The sequence below is a fragment of the Aptenodytes forsteri genome, unplaced genomic scaffold, assembly GCF_000699145.1.
Source record: "Aptenodytes forsteri isolate BGI_AS27 unplaced genomic scaffold, ASM69914v1 Scaffold68, whole genome shotgun sequence".
Classification (NCBI taxonomy): Eukaryota; Metazoa; Chordata; class Aves; order Sphenisciformes; family Spheniscidae; genus Aptenodytes; species Aptenodytes forsteri.
Genome location: NW_008795382.1, coordinates 2448817 through 2476599, shown reverse-complemented (window position 1 = coordinate 2476599; position 27783 = coordinate 2448817). Strand labels below are relative to the sequence as shown.

The following is a 27783-nucleotide window of genomic DNA, read 5'->3' as shown; positions in this document are numbered from 1 at the left end:
TAGAAGGCCATCATGCAGCAGCCTCCACAGACTGTTCCAGCAGGGGCAGCAGCTCCACCTCCTACAGGCATTGCTCGGAACATGTACTGGAGAAACAGCTCACTCAGTAAACGAGCAAATGCAGTGGCTGCCCCAGTGCAGCCTGTGACAGACCCTTTTGCATTTGGCAGACAAACTCCACAGGGTTCCCCTTTAGATAATCCATCCAAGGGCAATGCATTGGCTATGCAAAGTTCTTCCCCTGTGGTGTTTCCACAGTCAGCCGTCATGCATACTTCACCGTCACGTGCAGGGGACAATTCTCATGGACTGCATACATCTTTATCAGCTCCTGTATCTCAACCAGGAATAAATACCAGTACGTTTTCTAATGTTCCGATTCCTTCACCGTCCCCGGGATATGTTATAAATAGTACTACAGAAGTGCATCCAAATGCAGATCTTGGACTCCATGGGCCTGCAGTACCATTGCATTATAATACAGGAGCAGCAGTTGAAAATTCTTTCAGTGTGCATCCTGGAATGGTGTCTGCGTCAAACAAACCTGGAGGTAGACAAGATGTTAGTAGAGATCCAAACGATGTTCCTTCAGGACCCAATGCAACAGCACTCTTCCCTCCACCTCCTCAGCAGCCTATGCCTCAGTGGAGGCCTGTCCAAGGTAACCTGCAGTCTCCAGTTCGAAATTTTGTGCCCTATCCTGAGCCGTCTTCTCAGATTGACGTTCATAACATTTCTCAGTCTTCTGTTAGCACTTCTCATCCTCCTCCGCAGACAAATTTACAGCAGGGTCCTGTACACCAAGGTATTCCACAAAATATCATGCAAGCGCCTTTATCTGTTGGTTGTGAAAAGAATGGGAAAAATGGCTCTGCAAATAGCAGTCATCACATGAACAGCATCCAGCCTGGAAATGTGTTTAGGCAGAACACAGAAATGACTAACGCTTGGTTAAGTCAACCATACCAGGAACAGTTTTACCCACAGCCACCATTGCAAGACTTCAGTTTTGTCGTTCCCACAGCTCAGGAAAATAACCCCAAAAACCAGCCTCCAGATATGTCCGAAACATCGAATAGACCTATTCCCACAGATCGAGATTCAGGAACTCTCTCCATGTTTTTCAAAGGGGATGAGGCAGAAAATGAAGAAATACTTTCATCTGAAAAAAATTACATAGTTGAGAAAACGGAGTTTGATGTCTGTCAGCCAAATTCGACATCCTTGTATCACCAGCCAATGCATCCTCAGCGGGTTGCAACTAATGTTCTCTCTCAGGCGCAGATTGGTACAGGTTCAGCCAATGAGATGGCACAAAAAGGAATGGATGTCCAGTACTTTCCTAAAATTGTAAGTCAGCAGGAGACACAGGCCGCTAAGCACTCTCTGTTTGTTAGTGATGACAAGGCACGTATAGGTGATGCGTCTGGGAATGGTGGGTCACAGTATGAAAATGTTGAGAACCTGGAGTGCATTCAGAATCAAGAAGTGCTGCCAAGTGAACCACAGAACATCAATGCTTCATCCCCTGCTGCTGATCTGTACAGATATGGATCCTTTCCAGGTCAGATGCTTCCAAAGAATGCTGTTGTGAGCCATGCTGAAGGAGGACCAAATTTGGAGGCACCCGATTCATTACCTCATCCTGTCCGACCAGATAGCGTATCTTCAAACTATAGCAACATTAGCCATAGGAGCGCTTCTAGCTCGGCAAGACCTCAAGAGCAAGTCGGTACGTTTATTCAACAAGAAAGTGGGAAGCCTGATGAAGAATCTTCTGCTAGCTTCTTTAAACAGATTGACTCCTCTCCTTTGGGAGGCGATTCAAGTGAGCTAAACCTGGGCAAGAACTACCATGGTAATCTATCCCAGCCTCCAACTCCAAGTCCTCCTAAGCCTACAGGAGTGTTTCAGACGAGTGCAAATAGTTCTTTTGAACCTGTGAGGTCCCACGGAGTTGGTATAAAACCTGCAGAGATTGACCAAGCAAAGATGGTGGTTGAATTAAGAGAGAACCACTCAAGCCAAAAGAATATCAAGAAGAATACAGCTGTGCCGGCTGCGTCCCCAGGCAATCTTGAACAGCCCCCAGATAATCTGGAAACTCTTTTCATGCCTCAGGTACACCCACTGCCTCTTGCAGTCACTGGTGAAGCTGGAAATATGTTGCACTCTGGACCTGTTATGGAAAACATACAATCAGTATCTGAAAGAAGGTCCTTGACAAGAGCTCAGGGAGCAGTTAAGAAGTGTGATAGCCCAGCAACTACTTTGTGGGCTCATAATGAGTTACCTAATTTTGGGGGAAATGTTCTTCTAGCTCCTGCTGCTCCTGCAGTGTATGTACCTGCCAAACAAACTGTAGAAGTCATTCAACCACCAGAAGAAGGCCTGTCTAATCAGCAGCCAGGTAAACCAGGGACTATTGCTGTGCAGCTTTCTCAAGATGGAAATATATCTTCTGAAAATCTTGAGAATCCTCCCAAAATGGGAGAAGAGGAGGCACTTCAGTCTCAGGCAAGTTCTGGTTATGCAAGTTTGTTGTCTTCTCCACCTACAGAGTCTTTGCAAAATCAGCCCATCCTGATTGCTCAGCCTAATCAAAGCTATAACTTGGCTCAGCCAATTAATTTTTCTATTTCTCTATCTAATCAGCTAAGCAGCAATGAAAACAATCAGCCAATGAAGGACTCTGGGGTTGGGGACAAGCCTGCAATGGGTCCCCAAACTTCACATGCTGGTGGGATCATTTCTGGGGAAAACATGCCATTACCTGTGATGCAAGTTGGATCTCTATTAGTTAACGCACTTCCAAATGCTAATCTGTTAAAACATAATTTATTACAAAGCCCTGTTAATTCCTCTGATACTGCTTCTAATCAGCCTGCAAACTTGCTTATGAAAACTCCGGTTAATTTGGCTCCAGAAGGGCAAAAGAATGTTAATATGGAAGGTTTTGTTCCTGAATTTGCTAGCAAGCCAGGGTCTAACTCATCTGTTTCTCCTGGGACAAATCTTCCCAGTGGCAGTGCAAGTGCACTAGTCGCCCCTGTTAATTCTGTAGTACAGGCTAATAATTCTGCAAATCATTCAAATAGCAAAGAAGAAGCTGCTGGAGTGCTCGACTTCACAGTATCACGGACGTTGGAGAAAAGCAGTGCAAGTAATTCTGTACAGGTGCATAATCAGTCACTTTCTGGTGGTCCAGTATATCCTCAACAGTCAGCTGGTTGTGCTGGTCAGGTGGGTCCTGAGATGCATGACAAACAACATTTCTATCAACAGGTGACAAAAGATGTACAGCATCAGGCTGTATCAGACAGAGCCGTACAGGGAGTATTGCCATCTCAACCACAAATGCAAGCAGCTCAAATGCAGCAACCAACATCTTCTGGGCAGTCCTCAGTTCCTTCAAACTACCAGATTGCTGCAGGGACTAAAGCCATACAGGCATCACAGCAGCGTGAGAACCAGGTGCTGAGTAACCATCCTCAACCTGTGGGTCCCCAAGAGGCAAGTTCAGCACAGCTGACAACAAGGTACGATCAGTTGAGTCCTGATAAGCAACCAGTGTCTGGACAGCCATCGGGTGCTCCAACTTCCACAGCCCCTTCTACCAGCACCACTCAGTCAGTCATGCCAAATGTGCAACAAGACCTGCAGCGTCCATCCCTGCCTCAGACTCCTCAGGATGCCTTTGGTCCACCCCAGAACCCTTACTACTACTATAGACACCCTTACGATGCTTACCAGCCTCCATATCCATCACCTTATCCTCCTGCAGACCCCAGAACAGCAGCTCATCTTTATTACGTGGTAAATTTTTATTTTTCCCTTCCTCCCCCCTCAGTATATATTAGTAATTTTCATCTTTGAATTATGAGTTTAAACAGTTGTGTCATGATCAACATTCAGTATAGCGTTCATGTTAAGTATTTAATTGTAGGGAAAAATCCAGACAGCAGTAACAAAACTTACATTACAAAGATTATAAAAACTTAGAGGTTGCTAATACCAATTCCAGTTGGCACAGATGTCAGCTGATAGCAATTTCTTTGGTTCTTTGGAAAAAGTTGGCAGTTATAACTGTCTTAGCTGCCCAGGTGTTCAAATTTGGTTCCCATCTGCTGCCTGAATTATTGACAGTTTAGCAGAGTGGCCAGCATAGTGGCTGAACTGCCTTTAGTCCAGACTTAATGTTTTTTTTTCTTAAGTTTAGGATATTGATAGACTTGAATATAATTTGCCACAACAGGTATCGAAAGCTATACTGTAGTCTATTGATCTGCAGGTTCAGGTATCACAGTTGTGGTGTGTATGGTGATTTGTTTGTTTTTAAAGGTTTATTCTTGGAGGTGGGAAGCCTCTTACCTTACATGTCAATCTCTTTTCTAGGAGGATAGCTACGGACAGTATGACCCACGGTACAGACACTATGATAGCACCAGCACTGCTTATATGGAGCCTGGGAGCTATCGGTATTCTGAGCCTGAACGTCCTAGTTCCAGAGCTAGTCACTGCTCTGACAGGCCGCCTTCTAGGTATGCAATTCCTAAACTGAGTAAGGATCTGGTGTATCCTGAAGCAGTGCGTGTAATGGTGCCTGTTGAAGTTCTATAGCATAAGCCGCAGTGAGGAAGTTGAAAAACTCATTGTGTGCTGCCATAGGAACGGATGGTATCAAATGCCGCGTCTGAAAAGGATACGATTCTGCAGCCTTTTCTGTTACTAAAGCCTTATTTCTCCTTTTATTTGGTTCTCTGGGTGGTTGTTGGCATTTCTGCCAGGCAGGAAGTCACTGCAATGGATTTAGTGCTGAGGTTTAGCTCTTTTTCACGTGTGCTGTGAAAGAGCAGTGTAGGCCATGGGTTTGTTAATCAATACTAGTTTAGTTTCTGGCTAGCACTTAAGCAGTGGCCCCTAGTTTTGTTAATAAATGGCACTTTTGCACCTTGGTCTGGGATTTGCCTTGCGAGCATAGCAGTACGTGTGGCCTACTGACATACGGTGTTTCAGATGCACAGAAGAGAGGGATGGTGAATCAAGTGAAAACATCCTGGTGCTGTGTCAGGTTAATTTGTCTGATGACTACTTTGGCTGTGTGGATAAGCTTTCTCACAGAACTCCCAAACTGTGGTCCATGTAGCAAAGGCGCGATGTGGGCATGTTTCACCCACTGACTTCACTGCAGGTTTTGATGCAGGTGGCACATGAATTAGGAAAGCTTAAAAGCCTCGGTCTGTCTGATTATATGAAATAAAAAATTTGAGAGGGAAACAACGTGTCCAGATGCTACTTGCAAATATTAAATAAAAAACAGAAATGAACTCTCTTAGTATTTCTCAAGCAAGAAGCAGAAAATTACCTTCCAGGGATTACTGCTTTCTGGTGATTATTGCATAAGTGATTTGTATGAACTTCAAATTAATGACAGAATGTTACTGTTGCATTATCTGGTGGGTGGGTTTGCAGGTTTCCAAGAGAGAACCCCAGTTATCTGTCTGGAAATGATGAAACCCTTTGTAGTGTTTGTCTGTTGTTGTTGGTAGTTCACTCATGGAGCAGTCTTCAAACTAAAACCATAACATTTTGCTTACCACCGCCAGAAGATTATAGGCGGTGTGTATTGACCTTGAGGAGTACAAAACAATGGCTGTAGCTGCATGTGATAACTTCTATCATCATCTTCAATGAATCTAAGTGCACTGTGAGATCTTGCAATGAGATAATAACCTCTAGTAGCACTTCCTGGTGCGTACTCTTCTTACGTACTACTTTTATAAGAGATTGAAATTCCTATAGGTGGCATTGGGCAGATCAAAGCCTGTTACAAGTAGCTCTGTCAGTGTTGATGTGTGACGTGACAGTGCAGTCAGATGTGGACTGTGGTATGGTACTGCAGGGCAGCAGAGCCTAAGAGTGGCAAAGTCAGTGTGATAGCATGTCTGAAACTTGCCCTTAATGTACCAGTATTGATGATGCAGCTTTGTAAACTCTGGGGAGGGGAATAACATCTTTCTGAAGGAGACAGAGAAGATTGGTTGGGTGGATAAACCTGATCTGATAAGATCAAATCTCCTCCTCTGCAGAGGTAGGTGCTGTGTTAGCAAACTTCCCACACGTTCCAGGGAGGAGCATCACTTGACTTGCTTGGCCACTTTGGAGTTTGCACTATCAGTTGTAGAGGAACATGAAAGTTCCCATCATTCCACCTTAGCATTAAATATTTTTACCTCCTGTGCGTGTATGTATACATATGTGTGTTTGTAAGTGTATACACAGTGTAGATAGAAACATACATGTATATACATATATGTATATGTACATATATGTAGACACTACATTTTTCATCTAAAATTCATCTAGTAGCTTTTTTCAGAAACTGTGGGATGGTGTCCTAAAAATGGCATATAATAAAGGCTCATGATTTTTCAAGTAATGGCCGCATCTTTCTTTTTCCATCAAAAGTATTCTAATTATCTTTTGTATATGCACTGACACTTACTTTGATGTGTTGGCTTTAGTCAGGTTCTTGCGCTTGTTCTGTTCATTTGGACAATGAGCATTCTAACATGGGCTCTGTAAATGAGTATTTTCTTCTATTCAGTCCTCTTGATTTGCTCAAATGAAAAACAAGCCTTTCCTACACAGTACTGTCCATTCAAGCCTATAGAGAAGGGTAATAACCTAGAAGATGCCTGGAATTAGTTGCGTAGTGATGTGCTGTGTTACAATTGCATCTCAATGCTATCTCATTTATTCACTGAAGTATTAAATGTAAGGATGTGCTAACTCTCAAAACATTGCTGCATCTACTGAAAAGCTGAGATTGAGAAAGAGGCTGAGTGCAGGATGAAAATAAAGCATTGGGATTACAGTAGTGCTAGCCCTACAATGTTAGTATTTTGTGGGCTTGCCAGCCACAGATTGGCATCAGCTCCAAGTCAAACAAGGTGATACAATAGTGACTTCTTTGGCCAGGTACCCAAAGCAAGCTGTAGTGCATTTTCGTTCTGTTTCTTTTTTGACTGTATTTAATGCTGGTGACAGATGCCACAATGGCAGCCCCAGAGACTGAAACCCCTGTTCAGAATTATCTACTGGAGTGCTAGTTCATGTCCTGACCCATTTTCATGACCTCTTCTCCAGACCGTAGTCCTCTTTTCATCACTGTAAGATGTATAACAAAACACTGTTAAAGTTGAGGGAGCAATTATTTCATTACTTGCTAAGTTACTGACATCTCTGAGACAGTTCAAAGGATGCTAATTATAGCAGCAGTTTTTTGTGATTGTCTATAAGTAATTAAACTTATCACCAAAGCAGTTTACAAAAATCACTAAATTATTGTATAGTAAGGGCTGCCAGCTTTTTATGGCACACAACAATTTAGTGATATATTGGTTTGTAAAGTCTTAACTTTATGATTCCTTGATTTCCTGTAAATGCGTTATTTTAAATATGAAACTCTACCTAATCAGTTGCGGCATATAGTTCTTCATATCTCCTGCTGACTTTAGAAGAGATTGAAGGAGGAATAATAACTTTTTATACCTGTGCGCTTTCTTTCAGGCAAGGGTATACTGAAGATTATTACACAAAAAGTGGATGGAGTGATTATTATCCAGGCTATTACCCAAACTCATATGATTATGGAGGTAAGGTGTCAAAATGAACTCTGAATTTTTCTATAGAAAATTACAGGTTTAAACAAAAATTTATGGGGAAGAGGAACTTTCAGATCAGAGAATTATTATATTTTTCCAATTTAATAGAACCGATATCCTTTCCACAACCAGCAAGAATAAAGTTATACTTGCTGAAAACTGATCTTTGGGCCTACTTCAGTTCTTAATACCATGCCATCCTTCCTATAAGTTTTTTATTCAGTAAAAGTGGTAAATAGGAAATAACTTTTTTCCTCGCTACCAGCCTTCAGTTTGCCTTTCCATTGTGAAAGCACACCATTGTAAGTCTACAGAATCCTTTTCTTCAATGTGTTGCAAGCCTGTCATTCACTGGGGTGTATCCTTGGTGTTTAACCTGCAGCCAGGCTTCTAAAATAAATTTTAGGTGGATGTAAACAGAAATTGACTCATGACTAGAATTTGGTTTTGTCCATAATTATCTGAATGCTCACAGAGACATACTGGCATTGGTAATCTGAAGATAATGGCTTGTATAGTGCCTGGGAGGATTTGAAGCAACATCTGTCCACATCCTGAGACGTTTAGCATGATGCTCTGAAGACTGATCGCAAAGATTCTGTTAATATTTGTTGAGTTGTTATCATGTTATGACTGAGTTTTAAAGTTGTTAGAAAAGATCTATCTGTCTGATGGTCAGAGTCCCTTCAAGAGTATCTAGCTAACTATAATAACCATGTTTCTCTGAAAGGTGTGAAATTGATTTTTTTAGTTGTGTTTTTGTTTGGGGTTTTTCTTAATTAAAAATGAGTGGACATATTTATGAGTTTTAAGTACATTATTTTGGTTTTGCTGTATGCTTCAGGACCAAATCAGCATGTAATTAAAGAGAAAGGAGTAGAAAAAGGTTATTGTCAACAGCTTCCAATACCTAAACCATTTCTTTTTATTTTCCAAAGATCCGAGTCGCTGGGAACGTTACTCATCAGCATATGACCCCAGATACAGAGATCCTAGAAGTTATGATCAGAGGTATTGGTATGATGCTGAACACAACCCTTACCAGAAGAGAGAAGCATATCCATACGGCAGCAGGTTTGTCCATTCGATCCATGTTCTCTCAAAGCTCTTTCCAGATCCAGGGCAGCACAGGGCCTAGGTGCTGATGACGGTCAGAGAACTAGTGTGTGTCTGAGTGAAGGCGGAGAATCTGGCATTGGTTTCTTCAGCCCTGAGTCCCCCATAGTCAAATGTGTCACCAGAAAATTAAGTTATGGCAGTAAGTGTTAAGGCAAAGGCTGAGGCTTTGCTTGTGCACTAACAGAAATACTACTTTATTTGCTGAAGACCTGCGCCAAAGCCTTCAAAATTTATGAACTGTTGTGATAGTTGTATCAGGCATCAGAATTTCAGGGTATCGTGCAGCTTTGTAAGTAAAATCCCCTCAATATTCTCTAGGAATGCAGATACATCCTGTAACAGACTATTAAAATGCAGTATTACACATATTTCACAGATATATATTGCTAGTCCTTTCTGTAGCTTTAACATAGGCCATTGACAGAAAAGATGAACTGTCACGTCTCTCAAGAAAAGGATTTAAGGCAGTTAGGACTTGTTCTTAGATAGGGTGAACATTCTGTGGGTTCTCCTAGAACAGACTCCTGAGTATGATGTTGGTCTTGATCTTGAATATTCTGGGTGAACTTCTTGAAGAAATGTCAATTTGTTTACGGTAATAAAAACCTCAATCTAGGAGATAATCTAAAAGCCCTTCTGAAGTTAGGTACAGTTTTCTTTTTGACAGGTGTGCAGTGAAGTCACTTCCCTCAGGAATATGGGTGGCTATGTTCATTTTTGCTTTGTATGTTTCTTTGTTCTTCAGACATGACCGATACGAAGATAACTGGAGATACGATCCTCGTTTTACTGGAAGTTTTGATGATGAATCTGAACCCCATAGAGATCCTTATGGTGATGAATTTGATAGACGCAGTGTCCACAGTGAGCATTCTGGTCATAGTCTCCGTAGCTCCCGCAGTGTTCACAGTCACCAGAGTAGTTTCAGCTCTCGCTCTCAACAAGTAAGTTTCAAATGGTCACATCAAGTATTCTTTCAGCTGAGTTGGGTCTTTCTCTATGTTAGGGGGTGGGTGAAGCATTTAGAAATATGGAAATATTTCTGAGTTTAGCTTGGGGAATATGTATTTTGAAAATTTTTTATTCTGTAAGTTAAGGCTGTTTTGTAATACAGTTTTGAACTTAATATTTATCACAGTTGTCAACAGAACTTTAACCAAAATCAGCACTCAGCTGTGCAAGTTGCCACACACACAGAAATGGAAAATTTCCTCTACTGAATCCATTTGCTGTTTGTGAGAACTTTGCCCTTACTGTGCTTGGCTGTAGTTGATGATGTGTCTGGCTTTCAGTGTTATGTCGTTTTTCTCATCACAAGCATGAATGCTATTACTGAACTTGGGATCTGTTAAAAGACTAACTCCATATTTGTATGATGCTATTTTGACTTTGAAAGCAAAAACCAAATCTAACTGATTACTCATCTACTTATGCCATAAGTACAAATACCTGAAAAACACAGAGAATATTGGGGTAATTTTTGAGGTACGGTCTTTGCTAGTGGAATGTGTCATTTTAGCTGTAGTCTCATGTGTTGGTTCATCATGTTTCTTGGAAGTTTAGGTGGTTTTCCAGTCTGAACTCCAATTTATTTAGTAATATTGGGAGTAGTATTGAAGATCATTTAGGCATTAATCTTTAGGCACCTGAAGTCATTTAGGTATTCATCAGGTTTAATCAGTTGAGATTTTCTGTCAAAGTGTTACAGCAGAGGTGAAGATTGATGCTGATCCACAGTTGCTGATACAGCAACACTTGAACCTGTAACTCATTCTATGATGTTCTTCACACAAGCATATAGACATCCTGCCATGAGAGAACTGAACATACTTGGATGTGAACAGATCAAATGGTAGTAAAAACAGTGAGGGAGAACACTAAGAAATATTGATTATCTTCTGTAGCCTATTGCTGCAGGCGTCTTGCAGGGTAGCTTTCTCAAGTGCAGTGATGTAGCAAGCCTGGTTTTACGAACAGCGTAAAGAATCGAAGCCAGGGTGGGGAATGCTTACCGTCTTGAGTCATGCTTGCAGTATTGCTTGCTTTGTGTAACTTCACGCTCTCTGCTAACAATTACTAATATGATCTATTTAGAGCCAGCTGTATAGAAGTAATCATGATCTAACGGCTAATACGTATGAAACTACTGCGCAGGCAGTGTCGCTCCACACAGATTATCCATATGGCGGATATGCTGCTAACTTTGATGGACAACAGCCTTTTACAGATTATGGCTACCCGACTGAAACTGGATGGTCAGCTGTAGAACAAGGTATTGGCACCATTGGGGAAGGAGGAGGGAAGGCACTGTGCTTGTGAGCTTGTCCACCAGTAGTAGTTTGCCCTTCTATTAGTATTTGTAGTGTATGAGATACCTTTCATGTATTCATTGAGCCTGTTAACAGGAAAAAAAATGCTGGTTTACGGTGTATGTACACATGAACGAAGTTTTGTTTCCTTTTCAGTGTAAGGATAACTTGCTTGCTGAAACCTGGGTATGTCACAGAACAGTAGTAGCTAGACAGTGTTTGCTATTAAATACTGCATACTTCCATTTGTAAATGTCTTTTTAGATAGATTTTTAACTACACTGTTTGTGCTTCATGGGGAATGATTAAAGTTTAACTTCAGATTTTTCCATAATTTTTTCTTACCCTTTCGGTGCGGAACAAAACACTGTTTCTCTGGAAAAGCTCTTCCAGAGTATGTTCCAGTATATCGTTAGCTCTTTGAAGATGCGTCATATATTTGTACAGAGATCACAGAAATGTGTCTGATACAAACAAGCAAAGCCCCTGCATTGAAAAAATAAGTGGATTTTAAAGTTCTATAGTCTAGTTTCGTTCTTGTTGTTGCAAATCTTCAGAAGGTCTTTGGGACTATAATGGAACTGATTAATTGTTGCTTATAAAGTTTAGCCAAATTGAATGGCAGGGTTTTTTCACTAGTACTGCAGGATTACTGAATTGGATAAATACAGCAGCAAGTTTACTTAGTTGCAAGACAGGTTACTTGTTCTTATTTTATCTTTTCTTCCTGTTTCAGTACCTTTAAGGCCCTCAACGCCTGAGAAATTTTCAGTGCCTCATATCTGTGCTAGGTTTGGTCCTGGGGGCTTCTTAATAAAAGTGCTGCCAAACCTGCCTTCAGAAGGACAGCCAGCTCTGGTTGAAATACACAGTATGGAGGTAAAGTTTAAAAGAAAAAAGGGAGGTGGTGGAATATAGGTCTTTCTTTCGGAAGGGGAGTAGGGAACTTGGATCTATAGATTCCTGACTTTTTTTTAAACATCAATGCATGTATCTTTTATTTATCTGTTTTTGGGCTGTAATCTTAAGTAAAACATAACTTCAAAAATTCTTTTCCTCTGAGAAATGATGTAGTCATGATCAGATGATCCAGCTCCTTATAATTTTGTTCAGGTAAAATCCTTGCATCCTAGAAGGGCTGGAGTTGTGTTGGTTTGTTTCTAATGTGTTGCTGTTCATAGAGACAGCATTGTCCTTGTACGTTCTCTGCAGGCCTAAGGACTGCTTGTCATCTAGGTGAACTGGGGATTAAGTATCATGGGTATATTTTCATTCTTCTTGTGCCGCTACAAAGAAATGCAATACCCAAGTCATGTAAAATATATGGAAGGATGGGCTTAATGTGATGAGGGTAGAATTCATTGGTAAAATATCACTAGAAGGGAGTAAAACTGTACACAAGTACTAGAACAGCATCAGGAAAATTATTGGACTTGGCAGTGTTAGGTTTACGGTTGGACTCGATCTTAAAGCTCTTTTCCAACTTAAATGATTCTATGATTCTATTATATGATTAAGGAGATATGAGGACATTTTTATATTTTGCTACAGAATGACTTCCATGTAAAGTAGATTTCATCATTTACTATCCTTGTGCAGGTGCAAGTCACCATATGTATTTTGTTTAAGAGCAATAGGCTCGATTACACTATGGGTTATGTTCAGGTCTGGGGCTTTTATTGTTAAAAAGCAAAATTCATAGTTATAAGAATTTCTTATGGTTTATATTTGTGTTTTAGACTATGTTACAACGTTCTCCAGAGCAAGAAGAGATGAGAGCATTTCCTGGTCCTCTTGCGAAGTATGTTCTTACAGATTTCAGAAATAACTTTCTGGCATTCAGAATTCATTTCTTTATCGAACTTCCAATTGTCTGCAAATTACAGGTTTTAAACTGACTTAAAATATTTGTGGCTTTTCACCTGCTTAAATAATACATGAGCTTTAAATTTGTTCCTCATACTAATCACAATAATGATCTGAATGTTTACATTTGTCTGATTAAAAACTTTTTTCTTTTTTTCTTTTCTTTTTTTTCAGGGATGACACCCATAAAGTGGATGTTATTAATTTTGCACAAAATAAAGCTACACAGTGCTTTAAGAATGAAAATTTAATTGACAAAGAATCTGCAAGTCTGCTTTGGGACTTTATTGTACTGTTGTGCAGGCAGAATGGGGTATGTCTCACTGTTTGAATTTTTATCTATCCTACAATATTTTATACACAAAATGGTATTTATGTAAAAGACAGTAATATGCATATAGTGACATCTTGGAATAGTTCACAGATTGATGGAACAGGTAAGTTTACCTGTCACTTGTTCTCAGGTGCTCAGAGGTGCTGATATTCACAGATTTTTGTTGACGTGACAAATAAAGTGAAATAATGGATTCTTTATTTTTGTTTTTTCTCTACATGTATAGACTGTTGTGGGAACAGACCTGGCTGAACTTTTGCTCCGAGATCATAAAACAGTGTGGCTTCCTGGGAAGTCCCCTAATGAGGCAAATTTGATTGATTTCACTAATGAGGCTTTGGAACAAGTGGAAGAAGAATCTGGTGAAGCCCAGCTCTCATTTCTCACTGATAATCTTATAACCACAATTGACAGTCTTGAGAAGGAGACAGAGAGATTCAGAGAGTTGCTGCTTTATGGCCGCAAGAAGGTGAATGCTTATACTGTTGTTCCAAATACTGCATGTGCCTTATTTTAAGATTTGTGAAAAATAAGTAAAGCTCTAGGTAGGCATCAGTTAAAATCATTTTTGCAACTTGCAGTGCATATAATATTTCATGGCACTGCACTACACTGATAGGGAAAAATGTTATGTCCTATAGTTTATAATATAAAACAAAATTATATTCATGTGTTAGCATTTGATCTAAACAAACATTTTTTTCATTCAGTCACAAAGTACTACTGTAAAACAATCATTGTTTATCTGAGTAGTATGTTAAGCTATTCCCAGGAAACTAATTTCTGTATTAATTAGGATGCTTTGGAGTCTGCCATGAAGCATGGTTTATGGGGTCATGCTCTGCTACTTGCCAGCAAAATGGACAGCAGAACACATGCAAGAGTTATGACCAGGTACTGTCTTGCTTGTTGATCAGTACAATATGACTACCTATTCTGCCAATGAGGTAGAGACTTGGTGCTCAGAAATCTTAATGTCAAAATCATGAGTTATCCTTAGTAGCTCATGCAAGAATTATGCTTTAATTTTACCTGTATTTTCAGTTGTCGTATGTTACTTTTTATTCTGGGGCCTTCTGGCCATAAACTTAAACCTGAGAAGTTATTTTATGTCACTTATTCCGTTTAAGGGCTATTTGAACAGTGTCATCTGTGGGCTTGCTTGACAGGTGCTGTTAGTCAAGCCTTGAAAAAACTGTGCAAAAACCCAACTGTCAACTTTGTTAAAGCCCAGTAACTCTGTCATACCCTTCATTCTCCTTGCCTGAGACAAGCAGATGTGTTCGTGCATGCTTTGTCTGTAGACAGAAAAACTTTCTCTCCGCTTCCTGAGCTTGTGAAATCATGTACTAAGTCCAGTCAGCTGGCATGGGGAGAAACCTGAGGTCTTTCCTAGCTTGGACTGTCCTGTGTCATAGTGGCAGATCCAGTTAACTAGTAATGTTTTGCTTTTGAACATAATCTACTGGGCAATTGCTTATTCAGTGTAGTATTTTCAGACAGCACTTCCTTCTCTTAAAGTAAGCTAGATTAACTGCCACTGAGTGTTCAAGTACACTTCAACTGCTTACCCCATGTTTGTGTTTTGTTTTTCTGTATAATGTCTCTGTAGATTTGCCAACAGTCTCCCAATTAATGACCCTCTGCAGACTGTTTACCAGCTCATGTCTGGAAGGATGCCAGCTGCATCCACGGTAAGATTCAATGTGTGAGCTGCAGTTGAGACTAAAGAGGTACTGCAGTGAGTAGTGTAGTTCACAACAGTAATCTTTTCATGTGCTTTTCCTAGAATTGTCAGATAAGTTGTTTTAGTCCTTTTTAGGTTGAAACACTTGCCCAAGCAGAGCTCCAGTCACTGATTTGACTAAGTAATTCTTCTAATTTTAGTGCTGTGGAGATGAGAAATGGGGAGACTGGAGGCCTCATCTAGCAATGGTGTTATCCAACTTGACCAATAATGTGGACTTGGAATCCAGGACCATTGCTACCATGGGAGACACTCTTGGTAACTCTTGGGGAATGAACAGGGTGATGACTGAAGGAAAAGCTTTCTGAAAGCTTTAATTACTCAGCTTATTTTTTTGAAAACAAGCAATTGCTGTGTAAAATGTAAAGTGGAACAGTTTTATATAGGTGTGTCTCTATTGTGAAGGTATTTGAATGCAAAGCCAAAACAATATGGGACGTGGAATTACAGTGTGCCACCGGGAGGGAATATCCTGAGTTCTGTCGCTTATTTCTCTACAGCTTCTAAAGGCCTGCTGGATGCTGCTCATTTTTGTTACCTTATGGCCCAAGTTGGTTTTGGAGTTTACACAAGGAAGACAACAAAGCTTGTCCTGATTGGATCAAATCATAGGTTTGGCTTTCTGGTTTTGGGTTTTTTTTTTTAAACAATACTTTTTAGATGCAAAAGTGAAAGCTTAATGGCTTGAGAGACTGAGTTGCACTGCTCCCCTTATCACTAGCCACAGGTGGTTTTGAGATAACTATTTGATGCCTTGTCCTTGTTTGGGGACTAGAAGTTATTGCTATTGTGTGTCTAATAGAGCTATGTTTCTGACTTTATTTCTGATTGTCTTTATTGTCAGCATGTATAACCTTAATGTTAAATAATATTTTTCCTCTCCCATTCCCGGATAGCTTGCCATTTTTTAAATTTGCCACCAATGAAGCCATTCAAAGAACAGAAGCCTATGAATACGCACAGTCACTAGGAACTCAGCCTGGCTGCTTGCCCAATTTCCAGGTGAAGAGCTGTTTCTTTCTTTTATCTTGGCAGGTTTTATGTGAGGTTTTAATCTCTCATGTGCTGTATTCAGCACAGCAAATATCTTATCTGTTGTAACATGAAATATTCGTGGATAACGTAGTGCAAGATAGCTTTTTTCCTGTTGTCACTTATATCTTCTTTTCGCATTTTTCATCTGTGCGTTCTGAACTGCTGAATTTTAAATTTTGTTGTTATCGTAACTATATTCCAAAAGAAAAATCCAGCAGAATGTGTTGGCACTAGCTGTAAATGAATAGATAACTTCCATTGGATACTTTGGGTAGAAGAGGAGAATTGAATGCCTTCTCCTTCATTTTTTTTTTTCCTGCCTAGAATAGATGTGATAATGGGATATCTGAGCTTTCAGCTGAAATGACAGACTGCCTTTCTTTTGATACTTCTAAGAATGTTCTGATCACTTGGTTTATTTCACCTGCTTGCATTCCATAGGTTTTCAAATTCATCTATGCTTGCCGACTAGCTGAAATGGGGCTTGCTGCTCAGGCTTTCCATTATTGTGAAGTGATTTCCAGAACTGTCCTTAAAGATCCACATTACTATTCACCTGTACTTATTGGCCAGCTAATCCAGGTAACATAAGAAAGAATTAAGTATTTGTGGCTTTATATTGTAGGTGGTAAGCTGTGGCTAAAGTGCCTTTTGTTGGCTGGTTAACTTAAACTTTACAACGATTCCTTTCTCTAGATGTCATCACAACTACGCCTGTTTGACCCACAGATAAAAGAAAAACCAGAACAGGAATCTTTTATTGAACCTTCATGGTTAGTAAGGCTTCGACATGTGGATGGACAGATCAAGGTACAGAATGTACTTTCCAACATGAAGTATTCTCTTGTAAGAATTAGTGTAAATCCAATTTTTTAAATATATTTGTTTATACTGCTAATTACAGAAACATATGAAGTGACCTTATGATATATTCCTGTCATAAAGTACAAGTGTTACGATTTAAACCAAGTGGATTTATCACACTTTAGTGCCCTAAGATTCAATACAGAATAGTCAGAGTGGTGTACGTTATATGAGACAGGCTTTTCTTAGTACTGTAATGCAAGGAGAATTGCAAGGCTCATTAGGTTGCAACAACTCCTGCTGTAAGCAGAGGATCTGCTTGCCAGAAAAGTTGTGTGTGAATTAATGTAGCTAGACTGTAATAGAGTGGAAATAATTACCAGTTATTTAAAGAGATCTGTTAGAAATTTGAATATTGAGCTAATTAACTAAGCTTCCATTTAAAAATAAACAAACAACAAACAACCAAACAAAAACTTTAAATCATTTGGTTGAACTTGGCCTGCAAATGGCTGACAGCTGATTTTTTTGACTAAACACCAGAAAAACCTGTGTGCTGTTTTCACTTTTCAGATTTCCTTTGCTATGTGTTCCCTTGGTTATTAACTGGTACAGTTAATAAGATCTTGCTTTTTTGTGCAGGAGGGTGCAATAGCTTATAACACAGACAGATCTACCCCACCACCATATGCATGTAGTACACCAAGCTCTGAATTAGACCATGCTAGTCAATGTGATGGAGCAGGAGTTGGCCGTGACATGGGTCCAGGTGCTGAAAATGCATTGTTAGCATCCTTATTACCCAATATGGCTCAACAGATGCAAAGTGTGCAGCTGATGCCTTCAGGTTAGTGTTTCATATCCTTCTTTGTGACAGAGAGAAAATAAATGTTTCGGGTTTCTGGTATAAGAAACCACTTAAGAGGGTGGTAGAAACAGTGAGAATTCACTTCTGCATTGTATCATTTTATTCATAGGGTAAAAGGTTCACACACTGGAATTTCTGTTTAGTTATAACTCTTAAACTTTTTTTGTGCTGCAGTACCTCAGGCTGTCCTTGATGGGTCAGCTGCTATGATGCCTCCTGGTGACCAGGAAGCTGTGCGAAGTGTCCCTTTCTATTCAGTGGCTTCTCAGCCTATTGGTCCAGGACCTGGCTTTGCACCTCCAGGATTTTCAAATCCGTATGGAACTGAACCATCACCACTGTATTTAGGGTCAGCACTACCACCAGGAGGACCACCACAAGAAATTGAACCACGGTCAGAAGAGCAGACAAACCTGGAAACAGGTCTGGGAATCTTAGTAAACAGCTTTCCTTCCTTATAAGGGGAATGAAGTATTTTGGGGAATAATGCAAAGTATCTCAATATTTAGAAAACAGTAAGTCACGTCTTGGGTAATGAAATTTAAAAACGCCATGTAATTGTACAGAAACATCTGTGGAAAGTTACAGTATTCATCCTGCTTATTGGGCTTAGTTTAAAAGAGAGGTCAGACTCAGCAGATTATGATTTAGACTCTAACAGGTAATCTTCTGTATCACGGAATCACTAAGTGCACTGGGATTGGCAGTTCTGTTTGCAAGGTTTGTGATGGGAGCCTCGGGGATTTCTGCCTCTGGATGTCAGCTTCTAGGACCCTGAAAAGTTTTAATTCTGTGATAGCAGAACCTGCCACGTGTGAAGGCAGGTGTACACAAGTTTGGCAGAGCTGTGTTAGAGGTGTGAAGAACCTTAAACTGCCCCATACTGACGGTTGCATCCCTCAGTCTGCTCTGACGTGTGTTTAGAACAAACATAATACCCGTGCAGGAGAAAAACAAAAAAATCACAGCAACTGCAGTTCACATTCTCTAAAAGACCAGGTTCTTTCTAGCACAAAATTCATTAACTAGTGAAAACTTCTGCCTTAAAAGTGTTGTTGTGGTGTTTGGGGGCTTTTTTGGGTTTTGGGGGTTTTTTTTGGTTGTTGTTGTGTTCCCCCCTGCTAACATAGTCTAATTTGTTTTTTAAGGAATGCAGAGAATTGCCCCGGAGCCTCCTTTGCAAAACTCCTTCCCTGAACAGAGAGAGGAGGATTTCTATGGCAGAATGGCTAGCATGGTATCTTTATTTCATACATCTCTTCAGCAAGTGTCAGCTGCATTGCAGATCTTTGCAAACACAAGAGTGTACTGGGGCTCCATCTTGCTCTTCAGCAAGACTTGAAGCTTAGTTTTTCTTCCCCACTGTCCTTCCCTTTCAGTGGAATAAATAATGAAGAACGAGTAGAAAAATTTTAGCCATAATTTTCTTCTCTAAAAATAATTATTTTTAAATGGGGAGGGGAGGATATCAGGCTGTTGTCTGAAGAGTTTAATTTACCTTTCTCTGCCCTGCCTTCCTCTCCCATCTCCCAGAATGATTCCTCGTAGCCAGAAGAACTTGTAGCAAGTGAGGCAAGCAGGCCCTAAAGAACAGTTCTGTGACTGAGTTTTAAAAGCATAGTATTGACTACCACTTGGTTATGGCTGGAAATGTGGAAGGTGTTTATCAAAATCCCAATATATATAGCATTTTAACTGTTTAAATATTACTGAAGTTGGTATCTCCTTGAAAGTTAGTCTCCTGAAGTGACAATTGTTTGAAAGAATTAATATAAACATTTTTAATAGGGATACATTTGGCAACTGATAAAGGATGGGGAGGCTTTTTAACTGGAAGTTAACCATACTTATAGAAGAAATAGTGATGATTTTTTTTTTTTTTCACGCTTGAGTTGCTATACAAACATTAGAAGAACAACCTAATGTTGGAGGGGGGGAAGAAAATGCAGCAACCACTCCCTGGTGCAGCATTTTTTTATCTTTCCTCTTGTGGGCTGGTTAGCCTGCACAGCAGTGCCCGGATTTCACTCTTTTTAATGGACCAGTTACATGATAGTGCAATTCCTTGGGCAGACTTCAGCTCTTTTTCTGCACCTTCTACATGTCAGAGGAGATAGAAGTACCCAAATAACCATCTTGAATATCTTGAATTGTGTGGAGATTTTTGATAAAAAGTGAATGTTGTGTCAGATGTTCAGCTGCTTGCTTATTATGCATGTCCTGGCTTTATATCTAACCAGGCACCAGGACGAAGATCCAGATCTGCATCTCAGTCTTCAGCACATATGGTATGCCATGAGCAGGCTGTTTTTATCACTTTATGTTTATTTTTACGTGCTTTTGTGTCTCTTCCTATTACTAACTTTTCAAAGAAGGAGTCTGTTCAGCAAGATGAAATGTAATCTATCACTCCAGCAGTGACAACTTTTGTACTTTCCTGTATATTTGTAATACAGGGCTATGGGCGAAGATCACGAACAACTTCAGAGTCCTCTGCTCATTCTGTGGGACGAGAGAGATCCAACTCTGCAGCAAAACAGCCCTCTCCTTCTCCCTCTGTTCCTGTAGGGAAAGAAACTAAAAAAGAAATAAAAAAGGAGCCAGCACCTAGAAAGGTAAACTTTCTAAGAAAGGTAGCTATAGCTAGAGGAGATTTGTCAGTATATGAGGTAACTCCTGGTCCGGGGTACTGATTTAAGAGGTCCTGACTAAACTGTTTCTTTCTATTTGTTAGATGCAACTCTGGGCTTAGAGTTGAAGTCCCTAACAGCAAATGAATTGTTGCATGAATGTTTCTTTTAATCTGCCTGTAGAGGCAAACTTTCTAAGAAAGGTAGCTATAGCTAGAGGAGATTTGTCAGTATATGAGGTAACTCCTGGTCCGGGGTACTGATTTAAGAGGTCCTGACTAAACTGTTTCTTTCTATTTGTTAGATGCAACTCTGGGCTTAGAGTTGAAGTCCCTAACAGCAAATGAATTGTTGCATGAATGTTTCTTTTAATCTGCCTGTAGAGGCAGTGTTGAGAGAATTATCTGAATAGATGAATTTATTTTTAGAGTGGTGCAAACTGGTTTCGCTGGCTGATGGGAAAAGGAAAGAACGAAGCTCATCTTCCAGATGACAAGAACAAATCAGTAAGGCCCCTAAATCACAAAAACCTTTGTACATTTTAATGTGTTCAAAATGTTTTCCTCGATGACAGATGAACATTGTTTTGACAAGTAAACAAACGTGTGTAAAACTTTCAAGATTATGCTTATTCCAAGAGTGGCTTTTTTAAAAAAAAATGTTACAGGGTTAGGGGTTTTTGGTTTTGTGTGTGGTTTTTTTTTTTTCCTTAATTAGCTGTGTTTGAACTCCTAATCTTTGACTGTGATTTCCTTATAGATTGTTTGGGATGAACAGAAACAACGCTGGGTTAATCTGGATGAACCAGAAGAAGAGGTAAAAATCTGAGGACTCATTATTTCTCCAAGTGGAAAACTGAAATCTGTACTGGCACACAATTTGCTGTAATCTGTTATTGGCTCTTAAGAGTTGCCTTTTACTGAATTTGGATTAAAATGTGCAATATTTTTTGAAACTAAGAAACAGGTTACATGTTCTTATAGTCTACATCCTTATGGAACCATGTGTATCTTCAGTTGCCGGTGTGGATCCAGTAATTGCGATTGAATTTACAAGGGAATTTACTCTAAACTTAGTCCGGTGTATCTCTTCATAGAGGCTGACATCACCTAGGCAATTGCTTGTTAATTGATTTGCTGGAAACAGAATATAGGGAAAAAAAGTAGGAAGAGTCTATAGTTTTGAAAATGTAATGCATTGTAAAGCAAAGAAAATCACACATCCTGTCCATCCTTGTCATTCAAGGATCTGTCTCAAAACACAAACAAATTATAAGAACCACTGTTGTAAATGTTTCCTTTTGGAGTGAGCGTAGATGGGTTGTAGATCTGCCACTTAACATTAGTTAAGTTGTCAGATGGAAGACGAGCAATAATGGTCTGCACTACAAGATGTATGTCTGTATACCCAATTTAATGTGCTCTGGAATAGGTAAGGAAAAGGAGAAGTCAGATGGATACTTGGTTTAAAACTCTCAGTCAATGATGTGGTTGGATTTTTTTTGTTCTCCCTGCAGAGTAAGCCTCCGCCGCCACCTCCAACAGGATTTCCTAAAGTTCCTCAGGCTGTTCCGCCTGGACCTGGAGGCCCACCTAGTGCCCCTGTCAACATGTTCTCCAGAAGAGCAGGTAACAGACAACACTGATGCTTGAAGTATGGAAGACTTCCGATTTTCTCTTGCATAAAGTGTGAAGGCACTCTAGAAGCCTTGGCTTTTCTAGAGTTGTTTGGGAACAGTTGGCAACTCAGTGATGTCATGGAGCTGTGGCTATTGCTGGCTTTGCTTGTGCCTAGCTTCTGCACTGTGATTGCTGTCACAACTGTATTGTGACGAGGGTAGTATTGTTTGTATTCCTGGAGCATTATTTTCTGATTCTGAAAGATGGCTTAACTGGCAGACTGTTTGAAATAGACATAGGGCTGACCAACAGAAGGCTTATTTCTGTTATTTCTGGATTTTTCTGTTTTAGCCGGAAGCAGAGCCCGTTATGTTGATGTCCTGAATCCAGGTGGAACCAAGCCAAGCGGTGCTGTTCCTGCACCATCAGACCTATTTGCCCCCTTGGCACCAATGCCAATTCCTGCAAATGTATTTGTTCCAAACTCAGGTGTGTCATGAGTGGATAAAATTGTAAGGAGGTTGTATGGTTATTTATGGTTATGTGGTCACCTAAGTCACTTTTGCCAGCGTGTGTATTATGTAGCCTTTAATCAACATTTAAGAATGTTCAATCCCATTAGTCTGGGAACTGCAGTAAATTAGTCTGGGAACCGCAGTAAAACAAATGGGTTAGTAAAGCCCAGCTCTGTGTGCTGCAAACAAAGGGGTTCTCTTTTTTGCCTTCTTTTTTTGCTTTTTTCCCCTGTTGCAGTGTGGCTAGGCCATCCAAATAGCAAAATTTGAAGAAAGGGGGAGGTCTTACCTGCACACTTGCTTACCATCTTTTTTTTTTTCTGCTTTCACTACATGCTGTGTTGCACCAAGGTTATCTGTACGAACTGTATGCATCTCCTGCTTTTGCAGACTTGTAACAAGACAGGGGCATCTAGGGACATTGACACTACCCTCTTTAGATTACCTTTTTCCTGGGAGGAGATTGGTATTGTAGAAATTCAGTTCTGCTGATGTCTCTGCTTCTCGTTCTGTGAAGTCAAACACCGTGGTGTGGTGTATTTGGCTAAATCCCATTTCCTTTGTAGTTCCAGGGGAACCCCAGCCAATGGAAGGGAGCAGTGCAACAGAGCACGCACCAGCTGCAAATCAAACCAACACAGATCCTGCTGCAGCTATTGAACCAGAGGTGGGTTCGAAAGAATGTCTTGTATATGTAACTTGAACTTCCGATTAAAAAACGCTTGTGATTCTGAATAGTAGTTTCATAGCCACAGCATGTGCAAAGCATGTTGTTGTTATACACAAACGTAATGCCTACCTCTTAGTTAAAAACTGGAGAAGGCAAATGCAAGTGAAAATGGAAGTGAAATGCCTGTGAAAAGTGACCAAAGGGACCAAGAACATAACACGGGAAGTAGCCATACACTGCATGTTTCACCTGGCTTGATGTATTGTAAGGTCGTCTTGCTTCAGTGGGATCAATATAGCAGAACTGTGAAATAGCATCATAGTAACAAAGGTTAACAAAAGTGCATTGTTTTTGTTTAGTATTTAAACCCTGCAATCCTTCCTCCTGGATCTGGACTTCCTGTTTCAAACCCTGATGGCTCCCAATCAGGCGAGGTAAGGCTTGATTCAAAGTAGTTAGCTAATGACCTGTGCAGCATATTTTAACCATTAATTTGTAGTGGCCTTAACATGGGCCATCTAAAACAACAAGTAACTGATTCAGTTGCTGATAACTAGCCAAGATGGAGTCATATGACTGCCTCCAAAATGGTACCAAAAAAACCTCTTAAGTCCATACAAGAAGTTCAACCTCTGTGGCCTACATTCTGTAGTGTGATCTCCTTTTTCTATATAAGTAGACTTTTACAAGCCTTTTTTCAGAGTGAAATATCAATAGCAGTTTGAGGATCTCTTCTTGCCTCCATGCATGCATATAATTTCACTAATTTAAGTGCGAGACACAAAGAGGAGAATAGTTTGCTATGTGCCAGGCAGAGTAACATTACCTTTGTTCCTACTAAATGTTTTCTGTATCTACATAATTTTGTGCTTTAAGAAGTCCTTTTGATTTAAACTAACTTCTGGCTTTACATTTTTTTTTAACTTGAAGTTGGTTTAACCTTTGGCAGTGAGACTTTTAAAATTAAATAAAACAACTGAAAGCTTGGGGCAGTGACATGCATGACGACTTTTTTTATTTGTGTTTTTTTGTATTTGTGTGTTCTTGCTGTTTTGTAGCTTTCGCGCTCTAGTTCAATGAGTTCATTATCACGTGAAGTAAGCCAGCATTTTAATCAGGTACATGTGGCTGGCCATTCTCATTTATGTTAACTTATTTACTTTTCCCCTCTTTATTTTGCATTTGCTCAAATACTTACTAATGCTACTTTTAGTCATTTTCCCCTCTTCCCATTTCACAGAAGTAACATTAAAAGTGACTAATGATGTAGTGTTCCTTTTAACACTCAAACAGGGTCTTCAGAGTTTTTTTGTATTTATGAGAATGCATGTAATCCAGGCATGCTTTATGTTCATGTTCCTAAGAGATTCACTTAATTCTGATCAGCTCTTTCCTGGGGATACCAAAGAATTCAGTTGATTTCAAACAAACAAACCAACACCCCCCCCACCTCCTAAAAAGACTCACACAAGCAAAACCTTATCATTCTGCTGGTGCCAGTCTCAAATCGGTAATAATACCATTGCCTGTTTCATCTGCAAAAGCCCCTGTAGGAATTAAAGGAATGCTTCATCTCTGCTGTAAGGTCCAGTACTGTGGGGTCACCATAAGGGGGTGACAAACTCTTTCTGATATTTCTTAGTAAAGCAAAACTTGACGTAGAATGTTCATTTTGGGGCAAGTCCCAAAATGGGACATTTGGGGCAAGTAGGTCTACTAACAAAAGCAGAAGGTACTAATTCAGTGAAGCCGCACCGGTGTCTTGTTTTGGTTTTGCATGCTTTGGATTTTCAGAGCTATTTACAGTTTATGCATGTGACATTGTTTTGCCAATTCCTACATTAAGCAAGTAATATTAAAGATATGGATGCAAACTGTACCAGCACTTTCTGCAGTTGTTACAATATGCTGCGCTGTCCATATTGTTGGCATTATTACTGTGAATATTTTCTCTGTATGACTAAGCAAACCACATTTGAGAGGCAGCGAAGCTCTGCAGTTCTGTAACTTCAGTGTTATCTACTTTCTAGCCTGCCACTGTACCACCTTCTGGGGGACCGTCAGCAGGAACAGTACCGTTCTACAATCCTTCTCAATTTGCACAAGTGAGTAAAGGCCTCATCTTTACTTTGAACAAAACCATAGACCTGTTAGCCCTGACTGTTAAACCAAGTAGTGAAATGTTGCTCGAGTAAATCGCAGTCATGCTGAACCTTCTTAAGTGACCACAGGCCACGCCTACCTTTTAATAAGTAACTTGGTGTGGCCTTAAATATCAGTACAAATTCCGCCTTTTCTTCTCCCAGGTGCCTTTTGAACATAGTCTTTGTGTTCCTTCCCCCGCTCCCCACCCCCAGCTCATTCTTACAGTGGGATAATCCAATCTGTCACCTGGTTTGCCTCCGGGCTTTCCCTGCCTTTGTAGCATTTGGGAATTTTGCAAGATAAAGTAATGGAACAAGCAGCTGCTACGCTGCAGTCTTTTTCATCTGTTTTCAAACCAAGTGTGAAGGGTTAAAAGGCTGTGTGATGAGAGAGGCCATCTCACTGTCGCAGGTACCTGCGTTACAGCGAGGCTTGTTGTACATGGAACAAGGCTCTTGCTACTGCAGGATGAGTTTCTCTTGCCTCATTAGAGCCACAAAGATGAAAACTGTTTAAATGTGTACTGCTGTGAAAATCTGGTGCCGCTGAAGTGTGATTTAGCTTTGATAGTCAGCATCACCTGGCAAGCAGAGTCTTAATCTTGGATGCCTTTTGATTTTATGTTTTACTAGCTTAATCTGGACTGTTGCATGCAGAGTGTTAAATGTGCACGTAGACCAGTCTAGCACCTGTTTAAGTTAACAGGTTTGCGTTCAAAACTTTACTGCCAACTTTCTGTGTTTTGTCTCCAGTAATTATTTTTTTTATTCCTGTTCTCCTTTTTCAGTCTCCTGCAGCCACTGGAAGTTCAAGGCTGGGAAGAATTGGACAGAGGAAGTATCCAACATTGAAGTAGAATACAATGGCTTTGTATTTGGAATTCTCACTCATGTTCTGAGTATACAAAGAACTGTTCAATCTTACAGCACATGGTATCAGTACTAGCTGCAGTTGACATGACAGAAACTTAATGATGGGTGATTTTTTTTTTTTCATGGGTCTCCCTACTTGCACCTCATCTACGCAAACCATTACCAAACATGAAGTATATGTAACTTTTCCTTTTAAAAAACCTGGCTAGAAATAGCTTTGCTGTGATAAAGAATAGATACAAGGGAGGAAATAGTTGCTGTCTGTTACAAAAATTATTTGTAAATTGCATAGGCAATTTATTCCTTAAGTTTATTTTAAACCTACTAGTGTGACCTTCGAAGACATAGTTTCAGGGATTCCTTAATTTCTGAAGGATGCTCCCCTCCCAGCGAGGGAAAAACATGTCCACATTGTAACATAACACTCTGTGGCCTTAAGAGGACCATGCACAATTGTAATGCTTATCAGATGGGACTTGGTTTGTCAGCGTATGAAGTCGGAGATGTTTGTCTGGGAAATGCCTCATGCTGGTTTGTTTTCTGAAGGGGGGAGGGGGCCACAGCTCATCCAAATAAATTGACCCATATTGAATGAAAACTGTGACTGTAATCTAATACTAATTTGATTTGGATCTTACCTAGTATGTATGTAGTTTGTGGTTTAGACTACTTGTAAAGCAAATTGTATAGTCTGAAAGAAGCTCTCTGTATAATAGCCAATGCTGTACTATTTGACGAGCGAGTGTTCTTTTAAGTGCAATACGGTTACTTGCTTTCTCTTGAACTGCTGGCACTGTACGATTAAGGTGGTGACAGCTTGAAAGTTGTTTAAGTTTTTTCCTCTTGAGTGCCAGAATCAGCATAATGCTTGGTTCTTGAATTTCCAGTACTAAAATAACCAAGGTCTTAAATAGCTAACAGCTGAATTTCAAACGTACTAAAAGTAGACGGATTAGACCTCTACCGATGGACTTTAAAATCTTTAGATTTAATATAGGAAATCTTGAAAACCATGATGTGCAACATTCATATTCACTGAAGAATCTGAATTATCTGCAAAGAGAGAAATAAACTTTAAATATTTATTAAATCATTAGGCCATATTTTATTTAGAACTTGCCACCAAACTATTTGATTTTACTTGAATTTCTGCCCATGAGTAGAAATAATGTGAATGTGAAATTGCCAGTGTTGGTCCCCGATTGTTTTTTCTGTTCCTGAATAACGCCACCTTTCTGAGATCTCGATAGCCTTACCTATGTCCTAAAAGGTTTGTATGTAGCCGAAGTAAAATGCTGTTTTGGGGGGATTAGAAACCTTTGCATAATGGTCCATACTCAATTCCAGATGTGGTCAGCAGCAGTCGGTATGGTTTACTTTTCTATAATTGAAACCTAGTCAGACACTTGGCTTTCCTCTAGTTCAGCCAGGCTGCTGATTATTTTCTTCTTTCAGTAGAGACTGCCAAACAACTTCATTCAAGAAGGCTTCCTTTGAGCTGGGAGCGGCTATCTTTCCTAAGTGTAAGATTTGACACTGTAAATTCTTAAATAAAATATTTTGCGCTCTGGAGCACTTTCACA

At 39.9% G+C, this 27783-nt stretch overlaps 1 protein-coding gene across 3 annotated transcripts; it reads left to right on the top strand.

Annotated features, from left to right (window-relative positions):
• On the top strand, positions 1–27783 carry SEC16A (SEC16 homolog A, endoplasmic reticulum export factor). Of its 3 annotated transcripts, none has more exons than XM_009280629.1 (31): positions 1–3816; positions 4396–4541; positions 7573–7658; positions 8606–8741; positions 9532–9730; positions 10941–11058; positions 11832–11974; positions 12835–12896; positions 13136–13274; positions 13522–13764; positions 14092–14189; positions 14908–14989; positions 15183–15300; positions 15543–15654; positions 15939–16044; positions 16519–16659; positions 16774–16887; positions 17524–17728; positions 17924–18172; positions 18898–18986; positions 19990–20037; positions 20206–20364; positions 20808–20885; positions 21139–21195; positions 21896–22007; positions 22350–22487; positions 23080–23180; positions 23543–23617; positions 24242–24301; positions 25214–25288; positions 26116–27783. In XM_009280629.1, the coding sequence occupies exons 1-31, from the start codon at positions 13–15 to the stop codon at positions 26182–26184; spliced, it is 7362 nt and encodes a 2453-aa protein (XP_009278904.1). In that variant the 5' UTR covers positions 1–12; the 3' UTR covers positions 26185–27783. The 3 variants fall into 3 exon arrangements, with proteins under 3 accessions (XP_009278904.1, XP_019327975.1, XP_009278903.1); XM_019472430.1 differs by having other exon boundaries at positions 10881–11058; XM_009280628.2 differs by lacking the exon at positions 19990–20037 and having other exon boundaries at positions 13–3816; positions 10881–11058.

Excerpts from the sequence above, each read along its gene's own strand:
- SEC16A (XM_019472430.1), top strand. The coding sequence starts at position 13 with ATGCAGCAGCCTCCACAGACTGTTCCAGCAGGGGCAGCAGCTCCACCT. Across the intron at positions 17,729-17,923 it reads TGTGCAGCTGATGCCTTCAG|TACCTCAGGCTGTCCTTGAT; the intron begins GTTAGTGTTTCA and ends TTTGTGCTGCAG. Across the intron at positions 20,038-20,205 it reads CTCAGTCTTCAGCACATATG|GGCTATGGGCGAAGATCACG; the intron begins GTATGCCATGAG and ends TTTGTAATACAG.